The 13075-nt window shown below is 42.0% G+C and overlaps 1 protein-coding gene across 9 annotated transcripts in view; it reads left to right on the forward strand.

Moving 5' to 3' along the window:
- vav2 (vav 2 guanine nucleotide exchange factor) overlaps positions 1-13075 on the forward strand; it is a 196972-nt gene that overhangs the window by 140548 nt on the left and 43349 nt on the right. For all 9 annotated transcript variants that reach the window (XM_070989069.1, XM_070989071.1, XM_070989072.1 and 6 more), the window contains exons 4-7: positions 1437-1505; positions 9410-9515; positions 11492-11590; positions 12654-12722. In XM_070989069.1, coding sequence (XP_070845170.1) covers positions 1437-1505; positions 9410-9515; positions 11492-11590; positions 12654-12722 — 343 coding nt within the window. The remainder of the gene's footprint in view (positions 1-1436; positions 1506-9409; positions 9516-11491; positions 11591-12653; positions 12723-13075) is intronic.

Genomic DNA, 13075 nt, shown 5'->3' on the forward strand with positions numbered 1-13075 from the left:
GGATGTTGTGAATGGACTTACTTGAGAATAAAACAAGTTCAGAAAGAATTGCTGATTTCTGAGTGTGTGCGTGTGGGTGTTCAGTTGCTCTTTGACAGTAGGGAATCAAACCATGTGTTCAGTAGTTACATTATACCGAGGGAGTCAAGGTCAACCTGCCAGGGCTGTTTACCGCAGCAGGAAACACTGCTGGCTGCTGCTTTGTGCAAGATTTATTGCTTGAGGAGAGGACAGTAACAGCAGCATGCTGCTATCACAGCAAAACATGCCTAAAAACTCACAATAAACTCCTTAAACTGAAAAAAGACATATTGCTGAGGCATTTGGGTACTTTGAAAGCTGATAATGACCTATAATTCTACGGTATGTGTTTTTTCCCAAAGTGTGTTTTAATATAAAACATTTTGCCATCTTTACAGTGTCGAGGTTAATGAGGATAGCCTGAGAGTATCTCTTATAAACATTAGAGACACTCGGGATTCATTTTAATAGTACAAGCTGTTTCTGTTTCAGTAACGTTAGCGTGGTTGATGATTAGCGCTGCTCGTGACCTCACTGATTTTAATGAGCTGCAATTGTGCACAGCATTAAGCTAATAGGCTATAATTTGTAGCAATCAGCTCTTGTGAAAGGAAAAAAAAGACGCACATCATAAACACGCTTGGGCAATCGAGAGCTGCTCATGCACTTCAGAATAACGTTCGCAAAAAGCAGATTTCTTTTAAAAAAAAGATTAGAAATAAATCCACCCGGTTTAATGAGCTAATTGATTAGTCATCCATTTTTATGCTCGCCAGCACTGCTGTGTTTGTTGACACTGAGTGAGCAGGAATGTGGAATTTAAGAAGAGGATGAGGATGAATTATTCAGGTTATTGTACAATGGGCTGAATGAATGTATTTGTGCCATTGTATCTTGAAGTGTGTCTCATAACCATTCTGTTTTATAACAAAATGTGTACATAGAAGCAAAGAAGGTCACTTTTGCTGTGTAAAAAGACCCCAACTCTTCGGCTCTAAACTTGTCATTTTCAATATTTTATGTTGCTCCACATTGTCCCTGAGGGCCCTTGAAAACAGCCCAAACCTCCTGAGAGGATTTATACGACACCTGGCCATCCATCTGGGAACAAAAAAAAAAAAAGACTGTTCCTCTCTGAATGCCTGAGAAAGTTGGATGTGGGAAGATGCCATGTTTTTTATCTGTCAGCAGCAGTCTGTTGATGTGTTTTGACAGTGTTGTTTGTGACTGATGGGGTCCTCTGTTGAATACATCCTGCTGTTGCGCTGCTGAAGTGATGGAGCTGAGAGTGACAAGCTGGCAGAGAGAACAAATTTTTTTCTACCTGGGACACTGTGGTGTGTGTAGTAATAAAGCATCTTGTACCCTCTCTCACCCTTTATGTCTGTGTGTGTGTCTGTTTGTGTGTGTACCAGACCCTTTCCATCAGAGGACACGGCTCTGAATGAGGATGATGTGTACCGGAGCCTTGAGGAGCTGGCTGAGTAAGTACACAAGCAACACCCACGCAAACTTTTTGTCTCACTGAGGAGGACTTTTCAAAAACTTAACAGTCCCTCTCCCAAACCACATGCCTCAACCCAACCTTAACCTTTAGCTAACCCTTAAACCCAAACTTAACCCTGATCTACAACAAAAAAACAGTCTGAACCCTAAAATGTAATGCTTGACCTTGTGGCGAACCAGCGTTTTCTCCATCTAGCCCCTTTATGTGACTGTGTAAACACATTTTTGTCCTCACAGTGGATTAATACACTCACATCACTTAGACATTGATGTTTTCTAGCTTTCATCAGGAAACATTCATATTTTCTAAACCTTAGATTGCTTAGATTGCTTTAAGCATATTTTTATTTGGATTAGATGTTCCAGCAGATTAAAAAGTTGGTGACTTACTGTTTCCTGTTTCATAAGGACATTTACTTATAAATGTTTACACCTGCTACTGTGAGGAGAACAGCTCAGACAATGCATCTAAACTGGTTCAAAATACAAAAGAGCCACTGATGATGCTGGACGTCAGAGTCCATCAAATTAGTATATTCACTTTTCACATTATTGAAATTTGATACCTAGTTTGAAGTATGTTTTATAGTCAAAATAAATATATATGAACTCCTGGATATATCCATCCATCCTTCCATCCATTTTCTATACCGCCTATCCCTTTCGGGGTTGCGGGGGGGCCGGAGCCTATCCCAGCTGTCAACAGGTGAGAGGCGGGGTACACCCTGGACTGGTCGCCAGTCGATCGCAGGGCCTCCTGGATATATATGAAAAACAAATCTGGATGTATAACAATTCTCTATGCATCATTTATATAGCACACCTCTTGTGTTGTGTCAAACTGAACTGTGATTGCCGCTTCTTCAATTTCCTCTAACTGCCTAATTACGTAAGCGTGGAGCTCTCTGTCGCTCTGCCCATTGCCATGGTGACACCAGCTCTGCTCCGGCATCTGGCGTGGCTGCCTCTCCGCCCGCCTCGCCTCGGTGGCTGGTTGGCTGGCTTGATGTGCGTTAGGTGGATGGGTGGGTTTTTGCTGGGTGTGAAAGAGAGTCGTAGGGTTTCGGAGTTGGCAGTTTGACAGCAGCCGCTCGACTCAGATTAATGGAGAGTAATTAGTTAACCGCCCTGAGATGGGTGTCATTCATCACAAAAGATAGGAGGGAGGAGAGCAGGCGATGGAGAGGAGAGCATGCGGGCTATAGATACAGTGTGTGCTTGCTGAATGCATGATTGTGGTGTTCTTTCGGGGATGAGGAATGTGCTCTTGCTAGAGGGAGAGGAATACCAGCCAAGCAGGCTAATACTGGATTAGAGTGCATCCAAACATGTCGCCCTCCACGCTTTGAACATGGGCCCTTACTCTGACAAGTGAACTGCATCTTGCACAGAAAGTGATCCTGAAGAGTAGAGGAATTACTCAAAATGTGTTGATTTAAAGGTTTTATTAAAAAAAGAAAACACAAATGAAAATGTGCTCATAGAAACAAAAGAACATCCAGCTGGATAGAGGATAAAGGAGTCAGACTCTAATGCGCTCATGCAGGAAATATCAAAGTGGCTAAAGTTAGCCTCTTTGTTCCTCTTTTCATTTCCTGTCCATCACAATGAAATGTCACCTACATAGAGCAGCGGCCGCTTAATTTGTAAATTACTTTTGAAATATGCTGTTGCAATAGGTGCATGGTATCCATAGCAACAAGTGGCGAATCCACCTGTAAAGCAAGTGAACAAGTGAGGTTTTGCTGCCTGCTATATGTCGTGTTACAGCTGGTGGTTGTGTCTTTAATTTGCCTCAAACCGCCAACCTGCAAAATCTCCTCTTTCAGGCCCCATAACCTTCATTGAGCTTGAGTTCATCTCTTTCTTTCTGAAACGGTCAGTGGTGTTGTAACACGACGCTCTTTGTGTAACCTTTAGGTGCACAGGGCTGGCTCTTATTGAATTAATCGTGCCACTCTGCCACACGGCTGCTCTTGACCTTTTCCAGAGAGCATGTATGCATTCGTTTCACCAACCGGCAGCCACATAATTGATTCATCAGCAAGTCCTGCACCTAATACAGCTGGACGCAACTGGCACATAGGCCACACTAGCAATAACCCTGCTCTCAAATTAGCCTGAAATATTGATGCATTCATAATTTACAATGAGTACTTGACTGAACTGCAAGAGTGAAGGAGAGGACGACGATGATCGCACCACAGTGATAATAATCATTTTTACGAATGTAGCACCATTCAAGAGCATCCCAGAGGAAGAAAGTAATACAATGGCAGAACTATGGTATCAAAAAAACAACATGTTAGTAATAAAATAGCAGTATTGTCATCAAAGATATTTAGCATGAGAAAGTAAAGCTGCATGGACAAATGAAACAATATAATCGCAAAAAAAAAAAAAAAAAAAAAAAAAAAATCAATAAAATGGCATCATTAAGTTCAGTGATGAGGCAACAAAGGATACTAACTGCTACAGGAAGCAATCTATAGAAATGGATTTTCAGGTGAGATTTAAAAACGGAGATCATGCCAGCAGACTGTTACAGCAGCCCATGTGGCACAAGATCGATGAACGATTCATTTTTGTCCGGAGCAGCCAAGAGACTTGAACCTCAGAGGTCTCTGGAGATAGATGGAAGCTCAATCTTCACTAATGTCATGATGATTCACAGTATTTAAACATGTAACCCATTATTTAGATTGTTCCTGCAAGGCTTTTGTCAGCAGGCTGTTCTGCATCCAGAAGAACATTTGTGGTTTGCTGTGTATCATCTTAGAGGTCACTTACCATGCTGCACGATTTCCATATTTACAATATCACGTCATAAGAATTCATGTCAGGTGATGTGGATTGAGGCCTCAGGCTGTCAGTATGAACTCACTCGGAAATGGCCGCTGTAAATGAATGGTATTCAATGATAGCATTCTGCTGGACCATATCTGTTTGTGTCTGAGTCAGGTGGAGGCCAGCCTCTGCCTAATTGAGGTCTTCAGGGTTAATACGCTATAGCTGATCCATACTTCCTCCCTCTGGCTTTGTGATATCAAGCCTTCACGTCGCTTAACTCTGAGTCCTCGCAGTCTGGAATGACTCCATCCGGGAGTTGACAAAGCATGAAATGGGGGGGATCGGACTTAGGCGCCAAGGGACTTTTTCCTCTGTGAAAGGCACACATAGATTTCCATTCCGAAGCAAACGGTGTCACAAGCCCTTTTTGTCGCTCTTTTGCAGTTTATTTTGCTCCATTAATCCCTTGGGCAGGTTGACATGAAAAGTCAATAGCTTGAGAATGGATGGAGCTCAGCTAAGGTATTATTTACTGCAAGGTAGATAACAGTTTTGAAAGTAAAGCTGTGCACATACATATAAATACAAAGCAAAAGTGATGTAACTCTTGGTTAAGACATTTCTACATTACATATTTTAATTAACATGTTAATTTTTAGCATGATTCATGGTTTAAACAAATAATAATGTTGACAGTCAAGTCAACACATAATGCACTTATTATACATTCCAGCTCATGAAACACACACAACGTACAAACAGATAATGTGCAAGCATAAGCATGAAAAGTGCAAAGAGAACATATCTATTTGGTGCTCTTTACTTCACAGACAGTTAAATCTCTTCAGTTATCTTTAAGCCCAGGCAGTGCAATCACATCTTGGCATCACTACTGATTCATTGCCAATGCCGTCCTTTTTCTGGTATGAATATTATTATGAGTGTGTTGGAATCTAAGTTAAGCAGCTGTGACATAAATTAAAATTTCAACTGATAATGTTCAAGCTCATATACCAGGGAGTAATTACATTGACTGTCTCTGTGCAGTCAAAAAAAATAATGTCCTGTGCCTGTGACTTCTTTGCTGGCTAATCATATCATATAATACAGAGTGCAGTAGTGCTTAGTCCAGGGTGGTCAGCATGATGCCCTTCTAGTATCAGTGTCAGTTGGCCAGTCTATCCAAAATTAGGTATACTGATATTGCCTATTCATGCTCCCCAGAGGATGCTTCCTGATGACTTTGCTATCCCCCTGATGTTTTCCGTTGTGCCCCCATTGGGCCAAACTTTCATATATCCATGCAGAATAACAAAATCGAATGACGTGGGATTTACTCGGCACATTTATGTTCCAGTGAGGGCAAAGCCTTTTTAGTTTGATGATCGCATGGCCTTTTTCTGTAGTGCCACCCTGGCCTCACTGACGATATTAATAACAATGACCTTATTAATTCCCTTGGGGGAAGTGTTTTCATTTCATTGTTACTTTCTGCATGCACACACAGGACCCATAGACATGCAGTTGTTGAGGAGGGATGGGGCTGCCACTGCCACTGGCACCTCTCCAACTACCTGTCCACACTCTGTACCACTGATCTGTGCTAAACTTTGACTGGACACCATCCGGTTCTCAAGCCAAGTCTCAATGGACTGAGCTCCTGCCACCCCAAAACCTCACAGCAGCTGTTTCCACCACTCCAGATTGGGGAATCTGAACCTGACCCCCTTCTGACCCAAGTTCAACCACCTCTTAGGACCAACTCACCCATAGTCAACTGCTCTACACGTGGAACCCTTCTCCACTTTGGCTTTCAAAGTTCTTATTTGAATAGGCAATATAATAAGGTTTTATGGATAACAAAGTCTTCAGTATGTTGTCCACCGTGTGTGCATTGCACAGTGAAATATGGAACCTCATGGGGCCTTTGGCTTTTCCTTTTCTATGTTTTGTTTTTTAGTGTTTTTGTTTCAGTTTATCAGCCCTACTGATGCAGTGTGGGAGCATTACCATGCTGCTCCCCACACAGTATATCACAGTTCTAACAAAAACAAATTCCTGTGTGAAAGAATAATATCGTTGCAAAAGAAACCTGGAAGGCAACCCAGCCTTTGGGGACATATGCTCAGCTGCTCTGATATGATGAGTCATACTCTGCCCGCTGATGTAACTCTACGGCATTGAGGCCTGAGAGCAGAGGCTAGCGAGCCGATTGCGTGCAAACGCCTCGGACACCCTCTGGCCTGTCACTGTGTAATCAAACAGAAAATAAGACCTAATTTATGAGTCCTCAGGACTCAACTCCCACTCACCATCCCACTGATGCACACACAAACGCGCACACACATTAATGCATTTGAATTATTTATTAATGTCCGTTAAAGCCCAAGAGACAAAGGGATGTAAATAGGGAAGTTGTGGCATGACAGATTTACTACACTGGCAAGAAATATGTCTTTCTCGACTCTCACTCTGTCTTTCTCATAATACACATGCAAACTCACACTCACATGTAGTGCTGGAAGCCTGAAACAGTCACCTTAACCATGAATACTTCATGTCTAAAACCCAACCAGTTCAACCTCAACCTAATCCTAGCCTTGAACCTAAAATCCAAAAAGTCTTAGCCCACAAATAATCCGCTGAAGAAGTGAGAAGTGGCCAAAAAGTCCTCAAATTACAAGGATTGACTTGTACACTTAAACTGGTCCTCACAACGATAGACAGGCCTTCTTCAAGCCTATATAAGTTATATAAGCACATATTTTTCATCAGCAGCAACCTTTTCAGTTCTCTGAAACTCCATACTGGGTACTTATATGTACTGGAGTTAAGGCTTACACTGATCACATTTAGATCTTGTTTCGGATTCATTAGTGTTGTTTGACTTTAGGATCAATGCGTATTGACAGTGGAAACCCGTAGTCAGTTAAGAACTTCATCAATGACATCACCAAGTGGAAACCTGAGGGAGCTTTCAGGATGTAGAGACCGATGATCTAAAACAATCAGGAAAAGTCGATGTGGCATGTGCATATCAGTAGAATACTGATTCCTCTGGCATCTACAATATTTTACCTTGACAAACTCTCACTCATGTCCATCAAGTGCAGGATCAATAGACCAACACAAAATGTTTCTTTTCAGTTTTCATAATTTCTATTCAGTGTTCTTAATATTTTTCTATTCTTATACTGTTTAAAAGGACCCCACTCTCCAACTCCTCCTCCATGCTGTCCCTGGAGATCCTGCTCCTCTTAGATCTCTCCACAGGTCGTATTCACATCACTGCACCAGACCTCCGTCGTGCCGTGTAATACTGTCTCTGAGGGGTCAGAGCACAATGAAGTACAACATCTGCTTTCCAAAAAAAACCTTCCCTGCCATGCAACACATCCGTCTCTGTGGAGCCCACTGTAGTCTCAGAGTTCAGAGAGGAGATACTGATTGTACAGCATTGGCTGTCCGGTATCCTCCCACACAGCCTTCTCAGTATTCAACATGAACCACTTTAACTTAATAAAGAAGGATGACACACAGTGCTGAGAGTGAACCAAGCCACCTCAATTAAAACTTCAAACAATGCCTGCATGAGCATGACGACAAAGCTGAATATTTGATTGAGGGCACTTCTATCTTTTCTGATTTCTGATTGTCCCCTATTCACACAGACTGTGAAGGGAGGAATATTTTAGCAATGATGCAGAAGGTCAATTTGCAGCCATGTCACTGTGTAGAAAATCTACAACCTGTATTTTTTGGATTTTTGCCTATAAATGTTGTTTTAGAATATTCATGAATTAATAAAGTATGTCAAATCCCTACAAAATATCCCATTTCGGGCATCTTAAAGTGAAATAAAATTCCCTGGTCTGAACCTGGTTGGTCTGATGTCGGCACAGCCAGGTTATGGCCCCCATTAGGCGAGTGGGGATAAAGTATCTTCCTCAGGAATACTCAATCAGGAAGGTCGGCGTGCTGGAGATCACGTCCAGATACATTTGAATGAGGCACTATTTATCCAACAAGAGAAATCCTCTTGTCGCTTGCCTCCACTCGGGCCAGGTCAGAGCACAAAACAGCATCCCTTGAGCTGGTAGGCATCAAGTGTTCCGCTCAAGGACATTTAAGCAGGAACCACTTGCTGAGCTTGAACCCTGGTCGTCCTTTTCTGAGCATGTGGAGGCAGCACAGATTGGCAGCTCTGATGTAACTCAGTGGAATCAAATCAGATTACACAGACATAATGCATGCTCTAACAGGAGAGTAGATTAATTGCACATTGTACATTGTACATTGCAAAGAGGTACTGTTAATAGCTAATTCTGTATACTTTTAATGGTTCCAATTTGCCAAATATATGTTGAAAACAGGGCCTACAGCATACAGTAGCACAGAATCCATGGCAACAATGTACATGAGCATCATGCTAAAATTTTGTTTAAACAAGCATGCAGTTGCCAAGCTTGAACCCTGGTTCTCGATTATTTAGCAGGCGATTCTTACGACCTTTATTTATTTACAGTAGTAATCATTTATGTCCTTTTTGGGGACTGAAAGCTTCCATATCAGTGTTAAAGCAACTACACTGATATGGGCCCACTGCCAAGGTGTATTCCTGCTGAGGCTTCTCCACCGCCTCAATAAGTTTCCCAAACAATAATTGCTTTCACAGAACACAGGGTGATACAGTGTGGGCTCCCAGAGCTTGAGGATCTTTCCCAGAAGACGCTCTTCTCCACAGTAACTGTATGTGCTCTGCTGGCTGCTTGCCTAATTAAAGGTCAGTTAGCTAGCTGGGTGCCAAAGCAACATAAACATATTAAAGGGAAATGCCACTCAATAAAGCAACTCTGTGGAGGTTTGTGTATATCGGGCACTGTGTCCCCTTGCCTGGAATGCCAATATCACTCTCCAGCTCATGAAAGATAATGAGCTCGCGCTGGTTTGACTGCTCAGTGCGTCAACTGTCAGAGCAGTTTATAGTGGACATGTGAGGCTTTTCGACAAAGTGAAAGGATGCATCCTTTGTGTTCAGCCTGCGTTCTGATACATCTGTTTGTCTTACTTGTGTATGTGTGTTTTTCCCCAGTGAACATGACTTGGGTGAGGATGACATCTACGACTGTGTGCCGTGTGAGGACGATGGGGATGACATCTACGAGGACATCATTAAGGTGGAAGTACGACAACCCATGGTGAGAACATGTCACAATCTCTGCCCAATTAATCATTAGGGATATTTTTGTCAGTGATTGATGATGTGATTGTCATATTGTGAATCTGATGCGTGCTGGGGGTCTATGACTGAAGTGTTGCATTTTCAACAGGCACCTTAGACTGAGACGCCTGTGTCCATTAGACAACACTTAATTTGATGATTACTAAATCTAAAATCTATTTTACCATCTCAACTACCAGAAAGGATGCAATGAACATGTAATACTAAGAAGAGGAAACACACGCTTTTGTGTGTCTGTGATGTGCATTGTCAATGTCTCTGGGGCCATCGTCTAGTATTTGTACGACATCTCATCTCAAACTTGGATGTCTCTTACATAACTGGTGATAAATTTGACTTCTGACTTGCACTGCTTTGCCTTTCCCAATGCTGCAGATCAGATACATGCAGGTGAGTGCTGCTGTGCTTGTGACTCACCCCACCCTGTCGGCAAAACCCCCTCCACCACTCCATTAAAACAAACTCACAGCATCCCATTAGAGCGACCTGCCAGTTAGATTACTGACCCGTGCACAGGGGAAAAGGAGAACCCATCTGGGGTCTGACTCAAGGCCCCGCTGGACACAGTTGTGACTTCAGCTCGGTGACTGCAGTGTTAACTGACGTCAGTGGCGGCTGCCAGCTGCCACACAGAACCTCAAAGCATGAGACAAATAAATATTATCCTGCTGGCTTTGAGCCCTGCTTCTGATTGGTTGATTACATACTGGATTGAAGCCTGGACTGGACCTGCATTACTGTATTTTTAGCCCCAGTTTTTATATTATCGGCACTGGTCATCAACAGTCAAATCTGTCCCAGATGGCTCAGTTAATTATTCCTCAGTCAAGCTGCTCATATCACCACCATAAAAAAAGCCTCTGTCTGTTTCTTTCCTTTTGTTTTTTACCATCATCATGTGGGTGAGTCACTGACAATATGCATTACAGTGTATTGTTCTTACAGAGAAACACATGTATATATACACACATTCCAATATGGAATGGACGGATCAGGTCTCATGAGAAGCACTCTATGTAGATAAGTTTGTATCTTTTCCCCATCCTCCAGTGCCCCCTCATAGCTGCACAGCTGCAAATGAAAAACCTTTTTAGTCATCTACATATGCATGTATATGCCAATATGCCCACACATTCAATGACACAAAAGCTCACCAGCTCACACACTTCCCTTTCTCAACGTACACACAGTGTGGGTGAACATTTTGATCTGGCTCAAGTTGAAATTAGCTCTGCTTTAATTAAATACACTAAAAAAAATGTTTGGACTGTAAATGCACATTGTGTTTATCTTTTCCCTGTTTGAACAAAGACTTCACAGTTTTTAGGATTTTTGAATGTAGTTTTGTTTTTGTTCCAGCAGCTGTTGGTTTCCATTCATTTTCAGACAGTATGAAAATCAATTAGCAAAATCCAATCAGTTTTATACCCACGACTCCCTGGAAAGCAGTACTGATAACGAGTGGCTTATCCTGGTGAAGGTAAAACAGACTCATGAAACCTGTTTGAGTCATGTCAGCTCAGTCAACTTTAGGGTTGCATGGCAGTGCAGTTTAAGTGTAAATTGATTGCTACATTATCTCATGCAGATAATGGAATATGATGGATGACACAGCTCAAGCCATTTTCAAGAATGTGCTAATAGATTTCATTTTGTTTGGAAATGAATACTAACCTTAGCTAACCAACCTAGCCCTCATAACATACTGTATATGTTTTAGGAAGTCACTGAAACAAACAAAAAATAAAGCTTGTATAGATGTATTTACATGAAACATAATCACTAAAAAATGAGAAGCCTAATCCTGGTGGTCATGCTAAAAACAGTAAAAGGTGTAGACCCGGAATATTTTGTAAATACAAAGATAATCAACAATCCAAAATCATGCAGTCTAACTCTCCTGGCTCATTATATTTCCTCCCGTCACCATAGAAAATGGGCATGACAGAAGATGACAAGAGAAACTGCTGCTTATTGGAGATCCAGGAGACCGAAGCAAAGTACTACAAGACTTTAGAGGACATTGAGAAGGTGAGTGTCACAATAAGTGTTCATTCATTCCAGTGCGCTGATATATGTGCATTTTTATCCTGGCTCAAGCGGTGTCGCATCAGAGTTTCCTTTTGTCACTTCGTCTTTGTTGGTGTCTCAGGCCTGTGGGCCGGGTCACAGCATGGAAATGTCAGCTATTGGCAGAGTCTTTGGGGAGCGCAAATGTCACAGGAGCTGATCGATTCAGTTATTATTGGCTCAGTCCCCACAGGGCACGCTGATCCCTGGGGCTTTAAGTATAGACCCACACATCACAGGCGCAAGGACGTCTATACATGAACACACAAACATACACACACACACACACTGGCAACAAGTGTTGGGGAAGATTTGACATTATTTTCATCCACAGTCCCTTTATTTCTTTCTGTGTTAGTGCTGCTTAACAGCAGTTAATGATTACACTGGACACCACTGCTCTCAACACTACTGCAGACAAACTCAAGTTGCATCCATGTAAAACAGCAAATTCTGTATGCATGAAGAATCCTGATCTCTCTCTCTCACACACACACACACACACACACACACACACACACCATCTCTTTCAGTGTGATAATGAACCATTGTTGAGATCAGCGCTGCTAACACATCAGTTTCCGCATTGACAGATTTCATTCGCGATTTGATGGAACGCCACAAATCACCCGCTCCACTAATTTCATTAAACTAAATGTGTATCCTGCGTTTCCCACGTCAGGCCGACACGAGACTAAGTGAGAATAAATAACCTTCTTATGATCAGAGGACTCGTTAAGCTTAATTGAGTTGGGGTTAATAAAGCCTGTCATCTCTCCGTTGCTTCTCAGTTGATCTGTTTATTATTATTATGATGATGGAATGTGACAACCATAAAACAATGTTAGAGGAAGAGTAGGCAGGTTTTTTTGTCTGTAAGCATAAGTAAGTGCAGCAACCAGAACAGCTGTGTAGTATACATTTATATTATGTAGCCTGAAATTAAATACCTATTTGTTTTTTAAGAGGGATTTCAATTACATTTGCACACATTTGCACTGATTTGTCTCCTGTTTCTCTTAAGAATTACATGATCCCGTTGAAGCAAGTCTTGACGCCACAGGACATGGAAGCTATCTTTGTCAATCTTGAGGTGAGTAACCGCTCAAGCAAGGAAAATGATGTCTATACAGCATGCCTGGATGTTTCGCCCCCCAAGTGAATAATTCAATAAGTGTATGGCTGGCTGAATGAATGACAGGATATGTTGTATGTATTCATATTAGAGGTGTATTGGGATGCAAAGTTCACTGTTTGATATGCACTGAGATTTTAGTGTCATGGTTCAGTGTGTTCATCACAATGAGAACCAAACAGTGGATCGCGGTCCAACTGTAACTGTTACAGCAGAATAGTAAACTTGGAGCATTGTTGTTATTTGCAAATATCCTGGAGGCACAGATTGACATTATGAAAACAGCGACTGTACACCAAGACGCTGTATTG

The sequence above is a fragment of the Chaetodon trifascialis genome, chromosome 20, assembly GCF_039877785.1.
Source record: "Chaetodon trifascialis isolate fChaTrf1 chromosome 20, fChaTrf1.hap1, whole genome shotgun sequence".
Taxonomy (NCBI): domain Eukaryota; kingdom Metazoa; phylum Chordata; class Actinopteri; order Chaetodontiformes; family Chaetodontidae; genus Chaetodon; species Chaetodon trifascialis.